Genomic DNA, 21,746 nt, shown 5'->3' on the forward strand with positions numbered 1-21,746 from the left:
GTCGTCAGCACTCAAGTTAATGAAGGTAATTAGACAAACGTTTACGATGTTATCCCTTCCTAGAGTTCTAGCGTGTGAAGGGGACATGTTCAGTTTTATTGAGGTTGGAGCTCTTACCTAGGAGAACAAGGAAATGGTTGGACACTATGGAAGAGGCGATCTAGAGAGCCGTGTTGGGCCTTCCTGTTACAGCCCCAATAAGTATTACAAGATTAGAATTCGGTCTAATCATGGTGGTCAACTGTTTTAGCAAGGAAGAACAAGTTACTTATCAACTGGTAATGTTCTTTCGACTGGATGTTCCTCCAACGTATTCCTCATCTTTGATAATCCCGTCCAGCTTCGGCTGCTTTAGAAACATTTTCTCGGGGACAAAGTGTTGTGCGTCGAGTCGATGTCCCTCAAAGGCCTCTGTCGAGGGTGACGTCATCAGCTGTATATGTATCATGCGCAGAGCCCGTTGGCCTCAGTTCCGTTTTTCCCTCCTGTTCGTGTTGTGCTGCCAGCCTAGGCAATCAGTAGTTAGCCCTGCGAGAACGGAAGCTGCAATAGGATAGGAAATTCTACAGGGGGGTAGTCTGGGAGGGCTATGAGGAATACGTTGGAGGAACATCGTCGAAAGAACGTTACCAGTTGGTAAGTAACTTGTTCTTTGAATGGATTGTGTCCTCCAACGTATTCCTCATCTTTGATAGACTCCCAGCGCCGTGAATAGGAGGAGGGAGGAGAATGTGAAATTGCCAGCATTTTATAAGGTCAAATACAGTCCCGCCTTACCAAAGGCAACATCCTGAGAGTGTGAAGTCTACACAGTAATGCTTTGTGAATGTATGCAGCGATGACAATGTTGCAGCATAACAGATAGATTTAATAGGTACACCCATTTGAAGGGCTGCAGAAGAGGCTATACCTCTGGAGGAATGAGCTCTCAAACCCTCTGGCGGGTCCTTGCCTGCCAAGTTCTAATATTCTGAGAAGCCAAGTATAATCCACCTTGATAAAGTTAATTTTGGAACAGCTTGACCCAATTTTCATCTGGTGTAGCCAATAAAGAATTGGTCATACACTCCAACTTTGAAGAACCTAGAAATATAGAAGCTTAAATCACTTCTAGGTTCCAACCTATGGAGCCTTTCTTGCTCTTTACTGGGATGTGGCGGGGGATAGAACGCCAGCAGAACAATTTTCTGATTTAGATGGAAATCGGATACAACCTTAGGTAGTAGGGAGGGTTTTACCCTCAACACAACCCTGTCCTTGTGGAATACGGTATAGGGTGGCCTGGAAGAAAGTGCCTGCAACTTGCTCACTCTACATGCAGATGTCAATGCAACCAACAATATGGTTTTGTAGGTCAATAACATAAATGGATGGGTGCAAAGGTTCAAACGGGGCACACATCAAAAACTTTAGTAACAGGTTAAGGTCCCAAACTGGAACCTGAAAAGAGGAAGGCGGGAACATTTTTTTGAGTCCTTTCAGAAACAGAATCACCAATGGAATTTTAAAGTAGGAGCATTCTTCCGAAGAGCGCTTGAAAATAGAAATCACTGCCAGGTAACCTTTAATGGTCCCAACATTAAGACCTTTGTGTGCTAATGATAGGAGAAAAGATAAAACCTCAGAGTTGAACATAGAAAAGGATCAACATTCTTTTCCGTGCACCAGTCACAGAACTTGTTCCAACGGCAACAGTACAGAGATTTTGTTGCTGGCCTTCTTGCCGAAAGCAACACCTCCATGACTTCATCCAGGAGGTCCCAATTCTTGTATTTCAGAAACCATGCGTGAAGGTTGAGCGTGTTGAGTACTGGATGGAGAACCTGAGCCTCAGTTTGTGAGAGAACATTATCTCTTTGTGGAAGACGTTTCGGAGGAGAGATGGATATTTCTAGGAGTACCACGTTCTCCTGGCCCAGTCTGGGGCAATTAGGATCATGCTGCTTCCAAACCGTCTCAACCTGCTGATTACTTGAGGAATGACGGGGAACGGTGGAAATGCGTAGAGCAGTGGGAACTCCCAATCCAATAGCAACGCGTCTCCTAGAGCTCCTCTCAGAGGAAATTCCCTTGAGCAATACCTCTTGCACTTCCATTTGACTCTGGTCGCAAACAGGTTTACTTGAGGGGTTCCCCAAAGGGAGAAGATCTCTTAAAGGACTTCCTGAGCTAGTTCCCATTCTGCCTGCTCTGAGCATCCGCCACCACGTTCTCCTCCCCGGTTAGATGAACTGCTGATATGGAGATTCCTTCTCAAACTGCCCAGTACCAGAGCTGCATTGCCTTTCGGCACAGTGGTAGTGACCCTACGCCGCCTCTCTTGTTGAGGTAATGCATGGCCACTGTGTCGTTAGTCATTATCAGGACATTCTTTCGCCGTACAGGGGGCAGGAAGGCCTTCAGCGCTAGTCTGGTTGCCCTCAGCTCTCAACTCCAAAGGATTGATGTGTAGTTTGGACTCTGAACAGAATATCCTGTGCTACCCTGCTTGAAACCGGAAGTAGGTCCATCATCTTTCCTGATAACTGGGACCATTGTGTTCTTAGAGCCCACTGAAGGGATCTCCTTCTCAGGCAGGCTTCTGGTACCAGAAAAATGCAGGATGCCAGGAGGCCGAGCAACCAAAAGAAATCGAAGGCAGGAAGATTCTGGGCAGTTTGAAATTTGGTAACCATTTGAAGAATGTCTTGAGCCCTCGCCCTGGATGGCGAGCTCTTTCCCAAGGATATGTCTAGTACAGCTCTGATATATTGGAGTTGCTGGGAAGGTGTCATCTGTGACTTCTTGAAATGAAGGGAGAAGCCCAGTCTGTGAAGGGAGTGGCAGGTGACGGATGATCCAGGGCCTGTACAGGAGAACGTGCGCTGATCAGCCAATCGTCCAGGTAGGGGTAGACATTAATCCCCCCCTCTCCCGAGATGCGCTGCCACCACCACAATCAGTTTGGTAAAGACCCTTGGGGAGCGGTCAACCCGAATAGCAAGACTCTAAACTTATAGTGCAAGCCGCCAATGGCGAACCGCAGGTATTTTCTGTGCTTGAGATGGATTGGCACATGAAAATAAGCATCCTGAAGGATCAAAAAATAGGGGGAATATCAACCCTTGTTCTTCTCCGCTACAGGCACTGGTTCTATAGCACCTTGCTCTAGCAGGATTAATATTTCCTGCACAAGGAGGGGGTCTGGAATCCTCAAAGAGTGTTTCCCCAATGGATTGTCCTGAGGCTGCGTTATGAATGGAAGGCAGTAACCTTTGACTATTGTTTCCAGAGCCCAAGCATCTGAAGTAATGGCTTGCCATTCCTGCAGAAGCTGAGAATCCGCCCCCCACTGGCGATACGTGACGCAAGCTCTCAAAGTGGTTTTGGGGCGGTTGCTGCAGCTTCTGCTGGCAAGGAAGCTGTAGCTGGAGCTGGCTTTGCACCCTTACCTCGTCCACCACAAGGGATTTTCCTTTGTCCTCTTTGACTGGAGTTCCTCTCAACTTTCCAAATGAGCAGTAGTAACGATAGGATCATCCCCTCCATGACTGTCTTGAATAACGAAAAAGCTGAGGTTGCCCAAGAGCGGCCCCTAAAGATTTGGCAGCCACTTTTGAGGTCTGCAACCTCGCAAGGCACATCGGGTGTGAAACACGACTTCCGCAACTACGCAAATCTGTGTATAACCGTGCTTGTAGCCATGGACCTGCTGGCGCTATCTGCAGTGTCCAATCCAGATTGATGGGATTTGCGTATGGCTTCTTTGCCATCCTTAAAAGATAGCTAGGAAAACCTTCCCTTTCCTCCCCTTCTGGAGTGTTCTCTGCCGCCATTGGATATGTACTCCAACAGAGTGTACGAAAACCTGGCTAAGGCACATGTGGAGTTGGCCGACTTGAGGGCCATACTGAAAATACCTTGCGCGCCCATCCATCCACACGCTTGTCGTCCCTATCTGCAGGGATGGTAGGGTACGCTGCCTTATTTGATGTAGCCTTGGCTGCCTGGACCACCAGACTCTCCGGAGTGGGGTGCTTGGACTTATCGCCAGGGGTCGCTACTGAACGGGCGGCATTTTCTCATGAGGGATTTATCCACTGCAGGGATAGAATCCTGGGACTCCCAATTCTTGGCCACCCTATTTTGCAAGGCCACATGAAAGGGTAAGATTGGGTCTGTAGGTGGACCTTGGTCCAGAATCAGTAAGGTCATCTTGGATGAATTGAACCGGTGGTCTAGCCCAGCCTAGATATTCTACCACCTTTGACATCAGGTGCCGATATGAAGAGTCAGTGTCTTCTCCTGGCTCTGGTCTGCCGAACTCAGATTCAGGCAATGTATCAACACCACTGGCATTGTGCAGTGTGTCAATAAGGTCTCTCATCTTACTCTCCTCTGAGATTAAACATTCTGGCACATTTGGAGTTCCAAACTCAAGACCAAAAGGGGACCTCCTCTTCCTCAGACCTTTCTATTTCCTCAAAAATTGAAGAAAGGGATTTAAAATACTCCTTTCTAGGCAAAGGGGTATAAGTTTTCAAGGGAACAACCAAAGGTTTAGCACATTTGTCAGCTTTAGCATGCTCAAAAGGCTGTGTTGAAACCACAGGAATCTTCGGCGCCGATGGCTTCGGTGTTAACGTCAACAAAGGCGTCAATGGCAATGGTGACGATGGCGTCGAGGATTCGACGGCCCTCTTTGAAGATTTTGGCCGTGCCGTGGCCTTCCCCCAAACACCACAGACAAGAGCGATGCGGATCCGTGAAGGACATTTTCGAATCGCATTCTTTACACTTGAAATCCAAGCGAGGTGTAGTCGGGGGTCGATGACGAAGACATGTCAATGATTTGTCGGGAATTTGAAGAAACTGCAAAGTAAATAAATACTAGCGATGTGCACCAAGTCTCTGAAGCAAACAAGTTTGCAGAAAAACGGAACAGAGGCCAATGGGTGCCGCGCCTGCTACTTATACACCCGATGATGTCACCTTCAATAGAGTCCTTCTATGGACATCAACTTGAAGCCATCGACACACGATGCACACTGCCAAGAGAACTTTTCCAAAGCAGCCAAAGCTGGACGTGATTATCAAAGATGAGGAATATGTTGGAGAACACAATCCATTCGAAAATAGGATTGTATATAAAGATCATGGATGGGAAAGGCCCTCATATCAGTCTTAAATTAGGCGAGACAGCGAGAATGAAATCGAATGACTGCCTAACCAAACTCAATGACTACATGCAAGGATATGTGTGAGGTAGGGATTACTTTAGACTCCTCAAAATTGGTAATAAAGAAATCAGATTATAGGATAAGAACGAAGATGGCAATGTTCTGTGACGGTTGAAGTTGTATATGGATGCAACATACTAGTATACCAATGCCAAGGATATTCACCAATATATTAAGACATTTCCCTCACAACATAGACCTGGTATATAAAATGTAATTTGAATTGTTTACAGACCTTTGTGACTTAATTGCCTGTGGTCAAGCTTGATTCCTGCCCCTTCCCTCCACCTCAGGTGAGGTTGTGGGAAGGGGACATGGAATCAGAAGTTTTACGATAATGCGCACCCGATGGGGTGACCTAGCGCTTGGTACAGCCTTCCTGAGTGTTTGTGCTGAAGCAATGATGCTATGCAATGATGACCAATACCAAATGCCTTTGGTCTCAAAATCCACATAGCAAGACTTCCACCTCGCTCTCGCGCTCTCTCGCTCTCTCTCGACCAACTGTCTTACCAGGCTCGTTATCCATAATCCACAACACAAGGTCGTAGAGGAAGGAAGAGCCTGGAATCTCTAGAACACTTTGTTTTAGAATGTACGGCTATAGTGCTACAGATCCTTTTTGGGTACATGTGTGCATACACTGGAGGCTGTGATTGTCAATGAATTGTGGGAGAGGTTAATGGTACTCAACTGTCATTGATTATTGCCTTGGTAGCCTTTTTAAAGACTATTTTGGGGAAGTTGGGTTCTGTTATGTTAAAGAAAGTTTATACCGCCCACTATCACTACTGGACTGGTCCCCTGTTGCTCTGGCAGATCTGAAAAGCAAGAGGGTAGGATAAGTTAGAAGGACTGAGTGGGAAAAGTGCAAGAGAGACGTGATGCATTGTTGGCAGCTCAGTTCAGTTTACACCGGTCGCTGATTGACGAGCGTAGGTGTGATTTTTTTTTGGTCGGTAGTAGTCATGTGCTGGTGTGCAAGTCCATGTACGGTTTGTTTCATTGTTGCGGTGTAGTAAAGTGCGTGCGGTTTGTTGTGCACTATAGGTATGGTTGTTTTTGCTTTACAGTTTGAGCGGTATAAGCAAAGCGATGAGTTTTTTTAGTGGGTTGGTTAGTGCTGGCGTTCCGCCAATATTCTGTGCAGGGTTGTGGGTTGACTGCAGGGCTATTTAGTGGTGATGTCTCCGCCACCTTTCCCAGGCCCCTCCACCCTACCCCCCAGTGTTCACACTAATGGACGTCTAAACCCCTTTGGCTGCTGGCATATCCTGGTGGGCAGCCGCCATCGCCTCACTCGGCCCCTTGAATGGAGGTCCTCTTTAGTGTGCGCTTGAGCTACCTGGGCTCTGGTTTATCTGTTTGGTCGTCACTCTTTCCCCTTCAACTCTTATGCCCCCTGTCTGTGGTTCAACCTAGGGCGCTGCCATCTCTCTAGTTAGCCTCCACTATGGCCCTCCATGGGAACACGGGTCTCCCTCCCACTCTGAAGTCTCCCAACCTCCCTGCACTTGTCATGGTACGGTCTAGTCCTCTGTCTTGCGATTTGTGTTCATTCCGGGAGGTGTAGTTGTTGCTCATTCGTTTTCGTCCAGATCTGAGTTCAAGAGCCAGATTTCGTTGCTGGATCTGAGTGTTCTGGTCAGTAGGTAAATGGTGATTTTCTTTTGTAGGAATACTGCTCCTTTGTCGTGGATTGCTCCGTGCGTTATGCACATTGTTTTGAATGACATTTGTTTTTTGACTGGCAGCCAATGTAGCATCTTTAGCGCAGGAGTGATGTGGTCCCTTTGGGAGGGTTTGAGGATATGTCCAACCGCTGCGTTGTATATACATTGCAGTTTCATCAGTAGATAATCCGGCATTCCGAGGTATAGGCTGTTGATGTAGCCTATCCTGGATATGAGAGAGATGATAGCTAGTGTTTTGTGCTTAAAGGAAAGGAATGGTAGGATCTTTTTGATCGTGTGTAGGTGGAAAATGCTTTTAGTTGATTAGGTAAGATTTGGGATAGAAAAAAAAACTTTAGGGAGCTAGGAATTTAGACCTTTAATATGGATTTTGTATGCAGCAATAATGATTGAACACATGTTGTACTGTAGGTGGAAAATGTATGTTTTTGTGAAATATGATTGATGTTGAAATTGTAGGATGAAATTATGTAAGGTTTGTTTTATACATCTTTAACTTGACTAGTGCACAGGCTATCGCCCGCCAACCCTTGTTTTAAACCCACGGGTCCCTTTTATCCCAAAATCTCCATACTCTGAAACTTCCATTACATGGGTTTTGATTTAGTGTTTATTCGTTTGTATTTTTAGTTTAAGGACTTTTATAGAACCTTGATGGGACAATCTTTTATTGTATTGTCACAGTACGATCGTTTAGATGTTATTTTTTTTTAACTTAATCTGCTCATTTAGCGAACTAGTTTAAGTAAATAAGGTTACAGTGCCCAGCGGTTGCTGCAGTATATGAAAAGGCCTGGAAGAACAGACTATTCAGCTGTCTTAGGTTGTGGAATAACAGGAATGCGCTTTTTTCATGCAAGAGAAATCATATATATATATGAAGTCAACAAATTAAAATTGCAGGTGCCAAATAAATTATTTAAGAAATTAAAAGTTTTTCCTTTTTCACAAAATTGGCAACTGGATACATTTTTTAAATTAGTATTTTATACCCCGCTTTTCAATGTGGAAACCATCAAATTCACAGCAATAAATTACAAGATGAAATAACAGAAAAGATGCTTTACTGATTCCTGGGTTCACAAACGCCAAATGCTTTCGGTGGAAGGGGATTCCACTGATTTTTGGTGGTTCAGTAACTGGCAGAACTGTTTTTGACAACTACTCAAACGGGGTGCCACTGTCTGCAAAAACCGGACTGATTTTGGCAGAAGGTAATTATTTCATGGTACTTTGTTCCCACCTAAATGCTTTCACATACTAGAGGAAGGCAGTTTCAGAGGTAGCTGAAAAAACAGGAATGTAATTTCCATTAGTCCGGAATGATACAATGCATTGGTGTGTCTGGATTTTTAGGGATTAGACCGGGCACATTTTTTAGCCAGTATCCGTGGCAGACCGCGTGACATTCAATTTCCTTTCATGCGTGTAAAATCTAGATGTAGTTGTCAAGTCGTGTAGCGCGAGGTTGACATTTTATCACAACTTCTCGGGAGTTTTGGGGCGTCATGTCTAATTAAACAAAGTCAAAAAGGTAAACCAGCTCACTACAGCATCCTCCACATCCCAGCAGACATACTGTGTGAAAAGATCAAGTGAACAATGAAGTATAAATGTAAACTGTGATGTAAACATCATGCTATTGCACCAGTTCTGAAATCCCGCACGAAGTCCGTGTTGCATTTCTAAGCGCATAAACAGCAATAGAAGCTATAGTGTGAAAGCCATACCATATATATAGGAATAAATACAGGTAATGCCTTAAACCAATCGTAAGCCTAAACCAAGAAAGGCTGTAAACGTAACGTACAACTGTGACGTGTGCTTGGATTAAAAAAAACGTGATACCTCGCAGCGCCTTTACAGAATGGAAAATGCGGTTTGCAATCTGATAATAAAAGAACCACCGCACCCACGAGTGCCAGAAGGAGGACAACATTATTAAGGTAAGCTCTAAAAGACTGAGGTGGGCAAATATGTTAGGGGGCCCGATTTGGCTTGTATAAGACCGTACCAGAAGCAGCTCATCCCCCTTTTTTTGCAAGACTGATGCAGTTGCCACTAGACAGCTCGGTATGGCAGATGTTTGTTTTTGACAGTAGCATTACTCCTCTCTTCATCCCTAGAGAATCATTCTACTATGTTAATGCAGCGCCACATATCCACCTTATTTCAATTAAGGAGTTCCAAAAGACTTGGCATTGACGTACCTCACTGCTAGAGAGGAAACATCACTCGAGAAAATGATTGGCTACCGCAAGCTCTTTGTTGCAGGCTTCCAGCCATCCCACAGATCTACTCTGCAGCACATATAATTTAAAATGAAGCCACCCCATTCCTGTAATGCAGTTGCAATGAGAGATGATCTTAAAACGGGAAGGCTAAACCACCCAGAGGCCGTATCCAAGGCGGCAAGGATTGGTGGAAAGATTGCCTGAAAACTAAGGATGTAAACTTGTTTCCAGAGCCAGGTCAACGGGAACCATATTATGAGTGTTTGAGCTGCTCCAGACTACATTTTGAGACTCGGCTTACCTGTAACAAGAGAACTATCACATCTCAAAGCCACAGAGGTACTACTTCCTCACCATAACAAAATAAATAAATGGGGCAGAGAGTGCAAGTGTACTTATTAATCGACAGTCGGAGCTAAGAGAAACAGAAGCATAGCAAGATATGACTACCACATGCTTGCTAGAGCTTGAATGCTTCACGAGGAAGCAGAATTATCCAAAGCAAGTTTTTAATACATTTATGCAAACCCAGCATAGTCCTCAATGCCAGTGCAACACAACAACAAAAAACAGTACCATATGTGCAAGCTTTCTTTCCCACTTGTCGGAAACCCATCTCTCATTAACACTCCTCCTTATAAAAACAAAATACATTTGCCCTCTGAACACTAACAGGGAGAGGACAGATATTATAAACATTGAATGGTTTCCCAATTTTTAGATACAGCTCCAGTATATGTCAGAGAGCGTCATGGCACTGGCATATTGATGGATGAGACCCATTCGTGCCTCTGCTCAAAGAAACCAATTACAAACCAGATTTTGTAAGGGTGAAGCAAGACTTCTTTTAAGTTAGTGGTGGTGGACAGAACAATTACATGCTGCAAATGGGTGAATGTAGTGCTTCCTTCAATAGACTACTCACGAAAATCCATACCAGATTACTATAAACGTAAGCATTTAGCAATCAGTAAAAATGGATTGCTCTCTATATGCGTGTTATGCTGGCAAGTAATACACCAGGGCTGAAACTAGCTGCACGTGGAGCTCAGCCTTGGGCCACTTATTCCCTGAATGTTCGCACCATGGTTATATCAAGACTGCTTCGTTGGATCAGCTGTCCTCTGCACAGAACGAAAAACGGGTGCAATTTTGACAGTGCTCGTAAACCTTTTTCATGCGATACCAAGAGCATCCGAGGATGCAGCTTGGCAGGAGAGGCATGAGGAAAAGGAAGGGGAATCGGTCAACTAGCAGTTGTATGCAGCCCTACAGATAAGGTGTGTATCAGCTTCTTTTACGCACTAGAAAAGGGCAAATACTCCCAAAAAATAAAAATCAAGAGTAAAAATACTCCCAACAAAAAACAGGATAAAGACATGTAGAAACTTGCATCCCTGCTTTCACCCTCACTGCTCCATGGATACGTTTGGACAAGTTGTGCACGTAGTACCAAAGGAAGAAACTCCTATTTGAACGGCTTATTTAGAAGAAGTAAACCTGCATCTTTTAATGTGCATGAATAACTATGTGCAAATTAATAAATATTACAAAAACATTTCAATTTTTCAGTAATATATTTTTACTCGCTTATAAAATACTCTCATTGGGATTTGGACTTACATTTTTCCTCTCTAAAAAATCTTTTTACTACCAACTTTAAAAAATAGGGAGTAAAATACTCCCAGTTTCAAATCTTATCTGGAGCACTGGTTGTATGTTTTGCATAAGAGAGCAGCAAAATCATGCAGGCTCCTCTTTCCTTTCTTGCACCCCTACTGAGAATCTCCAGTACTTGATTTCTGTGTTCAGCTGAGCCCAGAACTAGTCAGCCCTCGTTTAGATGTTTCTGTGCTAGCTCACACTGCTCTTGAAGAGCAGGGCATGCCCCTCCGATGCTACCTAGTTTGTACCAATTTTCCCTTTATGATGGAGATCAATGCAGATTTAGTAGTGGACCGTAGTAGTAGTCTAGAAAGCAGTTATTTTCCCACACCATCTTTTTCCAAATATGTGTGAAGGCTATAATGGATAAATACTCAGGTTGGAGAGGGGCCTTGGGGGAGGGGGGGAGCTAAACAAAGGGGAGCTTTTTGAAATCCAAGGAGGGATTTCTATCCAAGGTTGTGAACTTGCAATGTTCCATTGTCAAGTGGGGGAGTGGCGTCAGCCAATCATGGTCTAGAAACGCAGGCTTGCACTGCTGGCATAAACACACACTACTTTCCATAACTAGAAAGGTAACTGAGTAAGTTAATGGACAGGACTGTGCAAGAGATTTGTCAATGGGACACTAGGACCAACATTAGGTGAAAACGAAAACCACCTTGGCTGGTGCAAGTTCTAACATGGAAAACGTAAATTGAAGGCTGTTCGGTAAGAATTAATGCAGTCCAAATGGTGTGGGACTACACGAGACTCATCTCTTGGTATTAGGTAACCCACCTTTTTATATAGCCCTGAACTACACAAGTTGGTAGTGTGACTGACAAGCCAGGCTCATCTTAAAAGGGTTGGGTGTGCTGTAGAGCTGTACAATGAAATCAGTAAATACAGGTATCAAAGTAAACAATTTTATAATATAAATATATATGTATACACAAAGATATTTAAAGCATTCATTAAAAAGCAGCAACTAATAGTAATTCAAAAAGTGAACAATAAAGCAGGTGAGTAATTATTTTATAGGTTATACATTTTCCAGCACCAAGGGTGACGTCATTTGAGGTTAGTAATAAAACCTATTTTATATCACCTTTACAGTATTGAGTTATAAAGGAGGGAAAGGTTAGGCTTAGAGCAGAACATACTGGTATTCTACAAAAACAGTTAGATTCTGCCAAAGGGATGCATGCAATCTTTTATCCCAGCAATAAAATAGCGTTCAACAATTAAAACCTGTAAGGGACCACGCAGTGCCAAAGCCAAAAGGTTCAGAAGGGGGGCTTTAGGGAGCCAGGACAGCCAAAGTCAATGGCCAAGTCAAAGTCCTGTTTTTCTCTTCTTAGAAAAGGTCTTTAAATAGTCAGTAGTTCAAATAGAAAATCACAGCAACTCAAGAGGATTCACCTTGAAGAAGCACAAGCTGAAAGGCCATTGCAAGTGAATTGAGGCCAACTCAGTAGGGTAAAATAGCACTCAAGGTAGGAAGCACCCCAAATGGCAAAGGTATAATGTAACCCAAGCAGCACAGTAACTGAACTGAAGAATGTGTTCTAGCTGCATGCCTTCTGGTTGAAGTGCAGCAGACCCTTGTTCCTGGTCCTTGGTTGTGGTGATGAAAGGGAGGACGTCTGGCGGGCTCCTGCGGCAGCACTCGAGAGAGAGGGACTTGCCAGCACTGCATTCTCCTGGATTCAGCGGCTCTTTGTGGTTTTGGCACCTTTTTCTGAGCACCAACGAAGAACGAACAGCTCTGGTTAGAAGTTCCTTGATCCCTTGGTCCTGGACTCTGGTGAGGGGACTCTGGATGCAGATTTCCTGCTTCTGTAAGGTCTTTTGGATGCCCACGAAGTTTTGGCCGGATTTGCACTTAAGACAATGCACTCAGATATGGTCAAGGGACCCCGGGTATTGGGATTCTGCAGCCTTGGAAAGTCACAGATAGTCAGGTGTTGCGCCAAAATAGAGTTTGCCTTGAGGTTAGTTGGTCCCACCAGCCTAAGGGAGGAAGTACGGGTCTTCCCAGTCTAAACAAAAACGGAGTCAGCACAGCTGCAGGGTTTCACCGGGAACTTTGCGGTCAAGGAGGGTGCTGCTGGCGTCTCTTCACGTTCTTCGTCAGATGTTGTCTCCAGTGGTCGACTGCCTCTAGTCCCAAAAAACTCGCTTTTTATACAAGTTCCCCTTCATTCACAGCCCTAGGCTGTCAATCACCCAGCAGGGTGGCTGTCTTCCAGTACAGCCACCCGGCCAATAGAAACTGGTTTCACTCGGGCACACCTAGAGAGGGAAGTTTCGGGACCCTCCCTCACTTCCTGCCTTTCCAGCCATACTGGAACCTGGGAGGGCTTCAGGGCTGAAGCCCGCCAAACGCAAAACACACAGGTAAAAGCCCAGAAGAAACCAACAAGAAATGGTGACAAAACTAGACGGAGGACATTTTGGGAAAATGGGCACCTTTGGGTGCTGTACTGCAGCCGAGGTATCAGCCTGCAGATACAGGTCACAAGGTAGTAAAGAAGAAACCATTGCAACAAGCCATTCAAATGAGTTAGTGTAACAAAATGTTCCATGAGGAAAGGGTTAAAGAAGTTACTCTGTAACCCCCCCAGCACTCCACATTGTGGGTCCAGCACACACCACCCAAAGGAAAGGTTAAGTAAGAAAGGGGTCATCTTACTATTCTTGGGAAAGGTATTTCACCCAAGAAAATGTAGTTAAACATTCTCGGTGGCACTGCAAAGTAGGTGCTGGGTGTCAATGCCAAAAGCAGATGTCTATCGAGTTTACCAGACTCCATAAAACAGTAAGGAACATAGAAAAATCAGTCAGAAAAACACATGAGAATGAGAAAAAAGACCCACTCCATCAGGAGTTCAAATTAAAAAACCCTGAGTCCAGCAAAAGAGCTGGGGCTCTCTAAGGTTAAAGGGAATTGGCACAGAAATGAAATGTCTCCCTAACAAAGGCTGTATGCACTCACTTGCACATTTACAATCTGCTATGCCAGCACAATGAATTTGTTCTGAAAATGTCTTCACCGCCAAATTATTTGGAGCACAAATTAATAAATTCACTCCTTGCCACCATTGCAAAACACATTTCTAAGCTTGCGTTTTCTGCACGCAGATGCAGGTTATCTTAGACCAAGCTTTTGACATTGAGGAATCTTGGATTGTTTGGCTTTCACAAAGCCAGAGTATTGCATTCATTGAGGAGATGGATCTTCCCTTTGACTTCATGAAATGATGCCAGTGTCTTACAAAGTTATTGAAAATGAAGATATACAATCAGATGTCCCGAGGGGTGGGGGGCGAATTTAAAATAGGCGCAAGTGTGTGTGCTTTGTATCCTCCAGAGCAGTGTATGAAAGAATTTTATACAAACAAATTTTACTCCAAAATCAGAGTTTTATTCGTCAACACTTCCCTGTGCCATAAGTCTTTTTGCTCCATCACCCCCTTCTATGCTCCCTCCATTAACTCTTCTTCCCAGATGCTCCAGTCCTACTCACACCACAACCCATTTAGCTGCTGGCACCGCTACTGGCCAAAGACTTCCGCCCCCTTCTGCAGAGATTGCCTACAGCAACATATAAACGGGACTTCGACACTAATATTTTTAACAAGATAAATCGGCTATGTCCAGATTGCCTTAAAAACACAATTTTATATTTAACATTAGCCTCCCGGAAGGAGCCCCAGAGTACTAATTGCATTAATGCTTTGGGAGGCAACCTTGGCAGGTACAGATCCTAAGCCATCGTAGAGCTTTTAGCGTGCTATTGCTGGCCAATTCTCCCCCCAACACAAACGAAGTGTTTATCAATGCTACAATAACAAAGTTAAGAAAAATGGGGAAAAAAAGTACTAGTACAAATATAGAAGATATTCATTCAAAATTTGAAAATCAGAAATCCTAATATGCATCAGTAATACAATGAACAGAATTTGGGTTTTCTAACCCATGGGGGCAGTAAGGTACGACATTAGAATTTTTTATCCAAAGTTAAACATGTAATGCACTCTCGAAAAACAAATGCCATTTTTTGTTCACTTGTTACCCAACCAGCCCTTTGCAACAACTTCTCATTAATAGATTAGTACTTATTTAATACAATTCCATGACGATGGAACTCATTTACTGCCATAGTTTAAAATTGTACATTCATGTAGCATTAATCATACTGGCCCCTTGCTTGGCAGGTAGGCTGCCAAAGAAAAGTATATTCACAGTTTCTCTGCAGACAAAGTTAGATTAAATGTATACATGAAAGGCAACGGTCACATTTAAAAAGCCAACAGGATGATCCTGAGAAGTTGGAAGCAGAAAAATCAAACCATTACAGATCAATACGCTCAACTCTCCCGATGCAGAATTCTCATAACCAGTAAGTTGCTGAAGGCTTGCAGACGATTTGCTTTTGTTAAGTAGTCCAAAGAAGGCGGAACATCCATCTTTCAAGACAAGGGGTCACAGTTTATGGCAGTAAATATTGAAGTCTGCATCTGAGATACATCACCTACCTTTGATAAGCCTGTACCACTGTTTGCAGACGAGAGCTGCAGTCTTGTGCTCCTGATATGGGGATAGGAAGGACAGGATGTACTCCAGAACTTCTTCCGGCAGCTCAGACATGGACCGGTTATGCCTGGTTTCCTCCGGCTCAGGATCTGGGTGTGGCTCTTCATCTTGATCCATGGTCCCTTCTGGCACTTCCTCTGTATCCATGGCCATGAAACCATCGTCCTCACTGTCCGAAGAGCTTGCCATGACATCCCGTGGAACACTGTAGGAAAAGCAAACAGAGTCTAGGAACTGTCACCATTTCAGTTCTCCTGACCAGTGTACACTTTTGGTCATTAAAAGAACAGCAAATAGAATAAAGTATTGGCACATACAGCAGGTAATTAAATTGTTTTGAGCAGCGCGCTAGTTAGCTTATCGTAGAAGAATCTAGACAGCCTAGCACCACATTTACTAGTAGTTTATTTTTATTCCACAGGCCAACTGGCAACACCCGTGTATATATAATAAGGCACATCAATAATACCTTTGAAGCTAAATGTGTCACATAAATGTACAAAGCGTTTGTATGCATCTCATGTGGATGTTTGATTTGAAGCATTAGATGCCAGTTCCTGAATAACTCCTGCTTGCTGGGAGATTCAGATACACAGGAGCTGAATTAGCTACTCCTAATGAAAACTTAATTTAGATCCTTGATATAGAAGGATACACATGTACCCAAACAATTCAACTGCTACATAACACACATACAACAACGCTACTGTAGCAAGCGTGGAGGTCTGCAGGCTTACTATGAACGGATTTAGACAGTAATTGTTTTGTGGTTAGAAAACGAAATCAGATATGCATAAGCTCCCCTTTCCATAGCAAATGTTTGCCTGTCAAAATAACCAGTAACTTTGTAGACTATGGACGATATTAAAGTCCAAGATCTGACCCACATTTATACTGCTAGAAAACAGTGTTCATGGGAAACTTCAGTCATGTTAAGAGTTCACAGATCTTATTGCGCTCCTGTGTAGTGCCCTGGCGAGTGTGGTTGGGCTGGGTTTGCTGTGGAGAGGACTTGAAGGCCACTTACAGACCTGCGATCTTTATGGACTACTGTCACCAAAAAGGTTATTTTCCGATTTAAAAATAGGCCACGCCCCTTTCCGCTGAAAAAGCCATACATATAAAGGGTTGCATAGTTCATAGATCTTATTGCACTCCTGTGTAGTGCCCTGGCGAATGCGTTTGGGCTGGTGAACGATGTGGTGTGCTCAGAGCTCTATCTAGTACACCGTTTGCCTAGAATTGAGCAGGAGCACAGTAAGGAGAAAGATAACCGAGTGCTGAGGGCAATATCTCCTAGTAGAAATGTTGTAACAGAGCTACTTCAACATACCCTAGATCTTGGGTATGCCTGAAGTTCTAAGAAAATACCACTTGAGAAGTGAGGTGAAAAGTGCATGTGCATCTAGATCTGCGGTGGCCATAAGGTTTATGAGAAAAAGTGCGCAAAAAAATAAATAAACAATAAGTTGAGTGCCCAGATAAAAAACAAGCGAGTTGAGATTGGGATCATTGAAGCAGTTTGGAAGCAGTCACCCAAGGACTGGTCAGGAAAGAAATCTCAACTTTCCTGAAACCAATTGGTAAATGCAGTATCAGGACAAGAAAGCCTCCGGTGTCAGTGATACAGGGTAAAGATTTCACTGAGATGAAGGAAAATGTGGAAATGGTGCAAGGTGTCAGGAAATGGGACTGCGGGGGATGGTGTGGGCCTAAACAAAGTGATTGTTCCGTTGACAAATATGGAAAGATGACCTGATTTGACCGCAATTGCAAATAGGGCATATGTCTCATCACCTGTTCGGCAGAAGTGCTCATATTCCGAGTCTAGTGAACGAGAGTCCTTATGAAGCAGAACACGTTATTAAGTCTTGTTCACCTTGTGCAACACAATGTATAACAAACAAAAAGTAATCAAAGAGGATTTAGCGATAGCGATGCTTGTGGATGCAATATGTACCATCACCAATAATAAGCTAAATTCCAGGGAAGGGAATGACTATGAAGTGAATAAATCTGTTGCAATGAGTGAAGTTGGGGTCGTAAATGAAGACGACTCAATACATTGTATGAGGATGAAGAGACAGATGGGTCAAAACATGGATATATCATGTGATATTTTGAATGAGGGTGATATGAATCTGCCTTTGAAAGATCATCCACACAATGAGAAAAAATTAAAAGTAAGAAAAAGCATGCAAACATTGTGACTAAAAAAAGGTGGATTGAGAAAAGCCATGTTAGCTGGTTCGTCGGAAAGTATAAGGTGTGTAGAAATGCCCAAGACCTATGAATTGGTTGGAAATAAAAAAAATTACAAATAAAAACAAACAAATATAAAAGATTCTAGACAAAAACTGTTGGGACAGATGGGTTTAGAGAAAGCCTAATAATGGGGAAGGGCAAAATAGGACAATAAACCTAGATGAAAGGGAGGAAGATTTTGGGATGGCTTCGAAGATGAGCTTTAAGCAAGATGACGACATACAATTTGAAGATTGGTAAACGGTGAAATATTTGAGAATCTAGTTCTAGGAGACCCAAATAAAAAAAAGATTTTGCTGATGGACGTCTTAATGCAACCAGAAATTAATGCGACGGTCATCAAAATAATGGACAATTGCCTCCTCTTGCAGTCCATACTTGAACAGGCAAAATGTGCTAGAATTATTTCATTAAATTCCCGATCTAAAAGGTATTATCAAGCAAGGATATAGCTCTGGTGCAATTACCTAGATCTGCGCAGGACACAAATTGGGCGATTCTGCATCACCCATTATTGCTGAACTTCTGATATATGCACAGAAGTTAGGGGATCTGGGCTATGAGGCTTCAAAGATGATCACCAAAGTATCCAGAAATTACACCAAAAAAAGCAATAAAATGGATGGGAACCTAGGTGATAATGGCTCATCTGACCTAGATAAGTTGGTTAAATGCATTGTTGGAGAACTTACAAAACATCCAGAAATCAATTTAAAGGGCCTCAGACCTGGCTAATACAATACCCCTACTGATTAAATAGATTGAAAAAAGATAGTAGCAAATGTCAAATGGGAAATTACATCAAGGAATAAGGGGAGGCCACCATTCATTTTTTTTAAGAATAGAGGGTTTGAGATATTTAATGGAGGCGGACACATTTTCTCTACAGGAGTAATGGCTGATGAGCGATTTGGCTATTCATGGGTACTGTATACTTCAGAAGAAGGCCATGCGAGGGGAAATAGGCCGCTCGTTTGAAAGTTTCATTTTGGTTGTTCAAAATGGTTGAGTACAATGCGGTGGGAAAGTCCCCTTATATATTAACAGTGATTGTGCAACTAAATGGTGCTGCTCCAAATCAGTGGGTCTTGATTATTAATGTTTATAATCCTCCAAATAACAAAAGAAGTGTTGAAATTGAGGCATTGGAGAAAATATTAGATTGGAGGTGGAACTTCCGGAGGCTTTATTTCTAATAATGGGAGACCTGAATTATCAAAGATTATATAAAAATACTGAGTGTGGCCTGGAACTTTCGGTGCCATCATGTAATGACGTTGGGTCTACGCTCATTCACTATATGGATTAACATAATTTGGTAAAGGAACGTTGGTCTATATGTATGACTGCAAATTTCTTATATCAGCTGTTTACAAATCAAGGTGACAAACTCGCTAGACAGTTTACCTGGTTTGCGGGTGGCAATACGTCATGGATCAATTCTATGACAAGACCGGAGGCGAACATTATGCTTATTCTTCTTTAATTACTGCTAAACACAGCACTTCAAATCATGTTCAATTTCTTTTTTTTTCTTTTTAACAGATATAAAATGAAAACACAGAAACTTTCATCCAACATGGATCCTTTTAAAACTAGGCCAGATCATGTCCATACTACGTTTCCCATGAAGCTTAAGGCATCCTGTAGTCCTATCCTCAGTCTGAACCACCAATGGGACTCTTGACTAGGTGCTTTCCTCTTTTTTGCTGCCATACACAGCCAAGTACCTCACATTGATAGTGCTTTTGAAGGCTTAATAGCGTTTTGTTTCACTGTGTTTTCGGTAGTTTATAGATATATTTTATACAATATCTGAAGTAACATGCAAGCGCGTTGTGTAAAATAAGCGCGTAGGTGAACGGCGCGCGCACACTTGTAGTATCATTTATTATAATCCTAACGTGTTGAGTATGTAGTAAAAAGGACCCGCTAGCGTTATCGCTCGAATTTGCGTTCCGTGTAGATAGGACGTTTTATATTATTTACGGCCTGTCAGCAGCGTCTGAAGACGGCTGTGGCCACAGGCGCACATCGATATGAGCATGCGCGCGCATCCGCAATGGGATTTGGAGTCTCCTAACGGTCGCGAGTGACATAGAAGTCGCAGACCGTTACAGAGGCACTAAAGACTGCAGAAGCCTCGTTTTCAGGCGATTTCTGCACATAAAGACGGGCGAAAGACATATAAAGAGCGAGAACTAATAATTTAAAAAAAAATTAAAAAAATATTTTTTGTTCTTTCCTTCCCATTGCGCGCAGGGGAAACAGCTTGAGGACACTTCCCCCTTGCTTGGAAAGCATAGGCTTTTAAGCGCTAACGTTTCTGCTTGGGATATACAGTTCTCCTGACAAAGACAGAAATGGCCTCAGACAGAGGTGAGGAATACTGGGAAGAATATGAGAAACAGGATGCAGAATTCCAAGAAGAACAGAGGGACCTCTCTCTTAGTTTTAAGAAAGTCCTAGGGGACTCCCTGGTTAAAGCTGTGGCACAGGGGGTTCAACCAATTCAAGAGAGACTGCAAGTTCTCGAGAACCTTTTGGGCACAAAGGCTGGCTTACTTGACGACCCAGGTGAGAGGTCCTCCACCAACACTATTGAAAAAATGAATGGGGGTGTGTAAAGCTGCCCGGAAGAGGAAGCACTCTTCTACCCCCCCCCCCCAGGCTCTATAAAGGGGATAAGAGAAGCCCCAGGAGGCAGCTGAAGCGTTCTTCAGACTGAAGGAAGCTTTCCTATCCAAATCAGCAGTGCCCAGCCTCCCACACCCGACCCCAGGGGCGAATAATATGGGGGAAACAGTCTCATCAACAGAGGAGTTTGATCAAGAGGAGGAGGATGATGAGAGTTTAAGTATTGATAACATTCCTAATAAGAGAACATGTACAGAAAAAGCCAGAATAGTGGAGAGTACCCCTGAGGATGACGATATGTCAGATATGTTTGAGCCGGAGGCGATCAGACATCCTCGGTCCACGGAGTGGACATCATTGCCAAGAGTTGCGATGTATATGGCTCAAAGAATTAGGAAACCCTTAGAGAAAGAGGTCAGATTTCGCCTCAAAATCGGAGTGCCCAAGGCCAGAGCTCAATGGCAAAGTATCCGAGACTCCGGACCTGGACCCAAAGATGTTATCATTCATTTCCAAAGCAAGTAAAGACTTACGGAAAGGCATGGACCGCTCATGGCGATCTTGCCAAGATAAGGTGCTTGATTTGACAGGTCCCATAGTGAAAATAATGGACCTTGCCAAAAGAGCCAAGGATACAGGGGAACCCATAGATCCATCTATTTTAGCAGCTTGGGCACAACGCAACGTATGCTTGCTAGGTAATGCTAATTCAGCCATTTCAGCAGAGCGCAGTAGGTCAATGCTCCTCAAGATTGACGCCAAACTAGGCGATCTAGCCTCTTATGAGGCGGGAAAGGGTGCCCAAGGTCTACTCTTCCGGGACACCTTCGTAAAGGAAATGAGCAGATTTGTGGGAACGTATACAGCTTTGGAGAAGGCTCAAGCCTCAAATCAAGAAAGTGTTTCCCGGGTGAGTTTTTGCCGGGGCCGGTCGATTCAGAGGCCGTCCGACCGGCCGCTTCAATACAAATCGAAGGCCACAAGGACCTAGAGCTCAATATTGGGAGTCGCGCCAACAAGACGCATTTTTCCCGAACAGTGGCAGGAACTTCAGAGGGAGAAAAGGAAGAGGATACTTCAGGCATCAGAATACCAATGCAGGTGAGAGAGCGCAGTGTGTTATATCCGCCAGTGGGGGGCAGAACCTTAAATTCATAGACAATTGGCGAGAGCTTTCATCAGACGCTTGGGTACTTCAGACAGCCCAGGGATGTCAGCTAGACTTTCTAGAGTCTCCTTCGCAGATGAGACGGCCCCAAGCATGCGTTGTTCAGAGGAAGCGAGGAGTCTCTTAGACAAGGAAATGCAGGCGTTAGCAGACAAGCAGGCGTTAAAGAGAGAACAACTGCATTCAATAGGTTTCTTGAGCAACATGTTTTTAGTGCACAGGAAAGGAAAAGTGTGACCAGTGATTAACTTGAAAGAGTTGAACAGCTGGGTAATATACAGAC

At 43.7% G+C, this 21,746-nt stretch overlaps 1 protein-coding gene across 4 annotated transcripts in view; it reads right to left on the bottom strand.

Annotated features, from left to right (window-relative positions):
- FBXO42 (F-box protein 42) overlaps positions 1–21,746 on the bottom strand; it is a 1,015,376-nt gene that overhangs the window by 562,695 nt on the left and 430,935 nt on the right. For all 4 annotated transcript variants that reach the window (XM_069611109.1, XM_069611110.1, XM_069611111.1 and 1 more), the window contains exon 2: positions 15,336–15,598. In XM_069611109.1, coding sequence (XP_069467210.1) covers positions 15,336–15,598 — 263 coding nt within the window. The remainder of the gene's footprint in view (positions 1–15,335; positions 15,599–21,746) is intronic.

The sequence above is a fragment of the Ambystoma mexicanum genome, chromosome 8, assembly GCF_040938575.1.
Source record: "Ambystoma mexicanum isolate Mex_15411 chromosome 8, UKY_AmexF1_1, whole genome shotgun sequence".
NCBI classification, from domain to species: Eukaryota; Metazoa; Chordata; class Amphibia; order Caudata; family Ambystomatidae; genus Ambystoma; species Ambystoma mexicanum.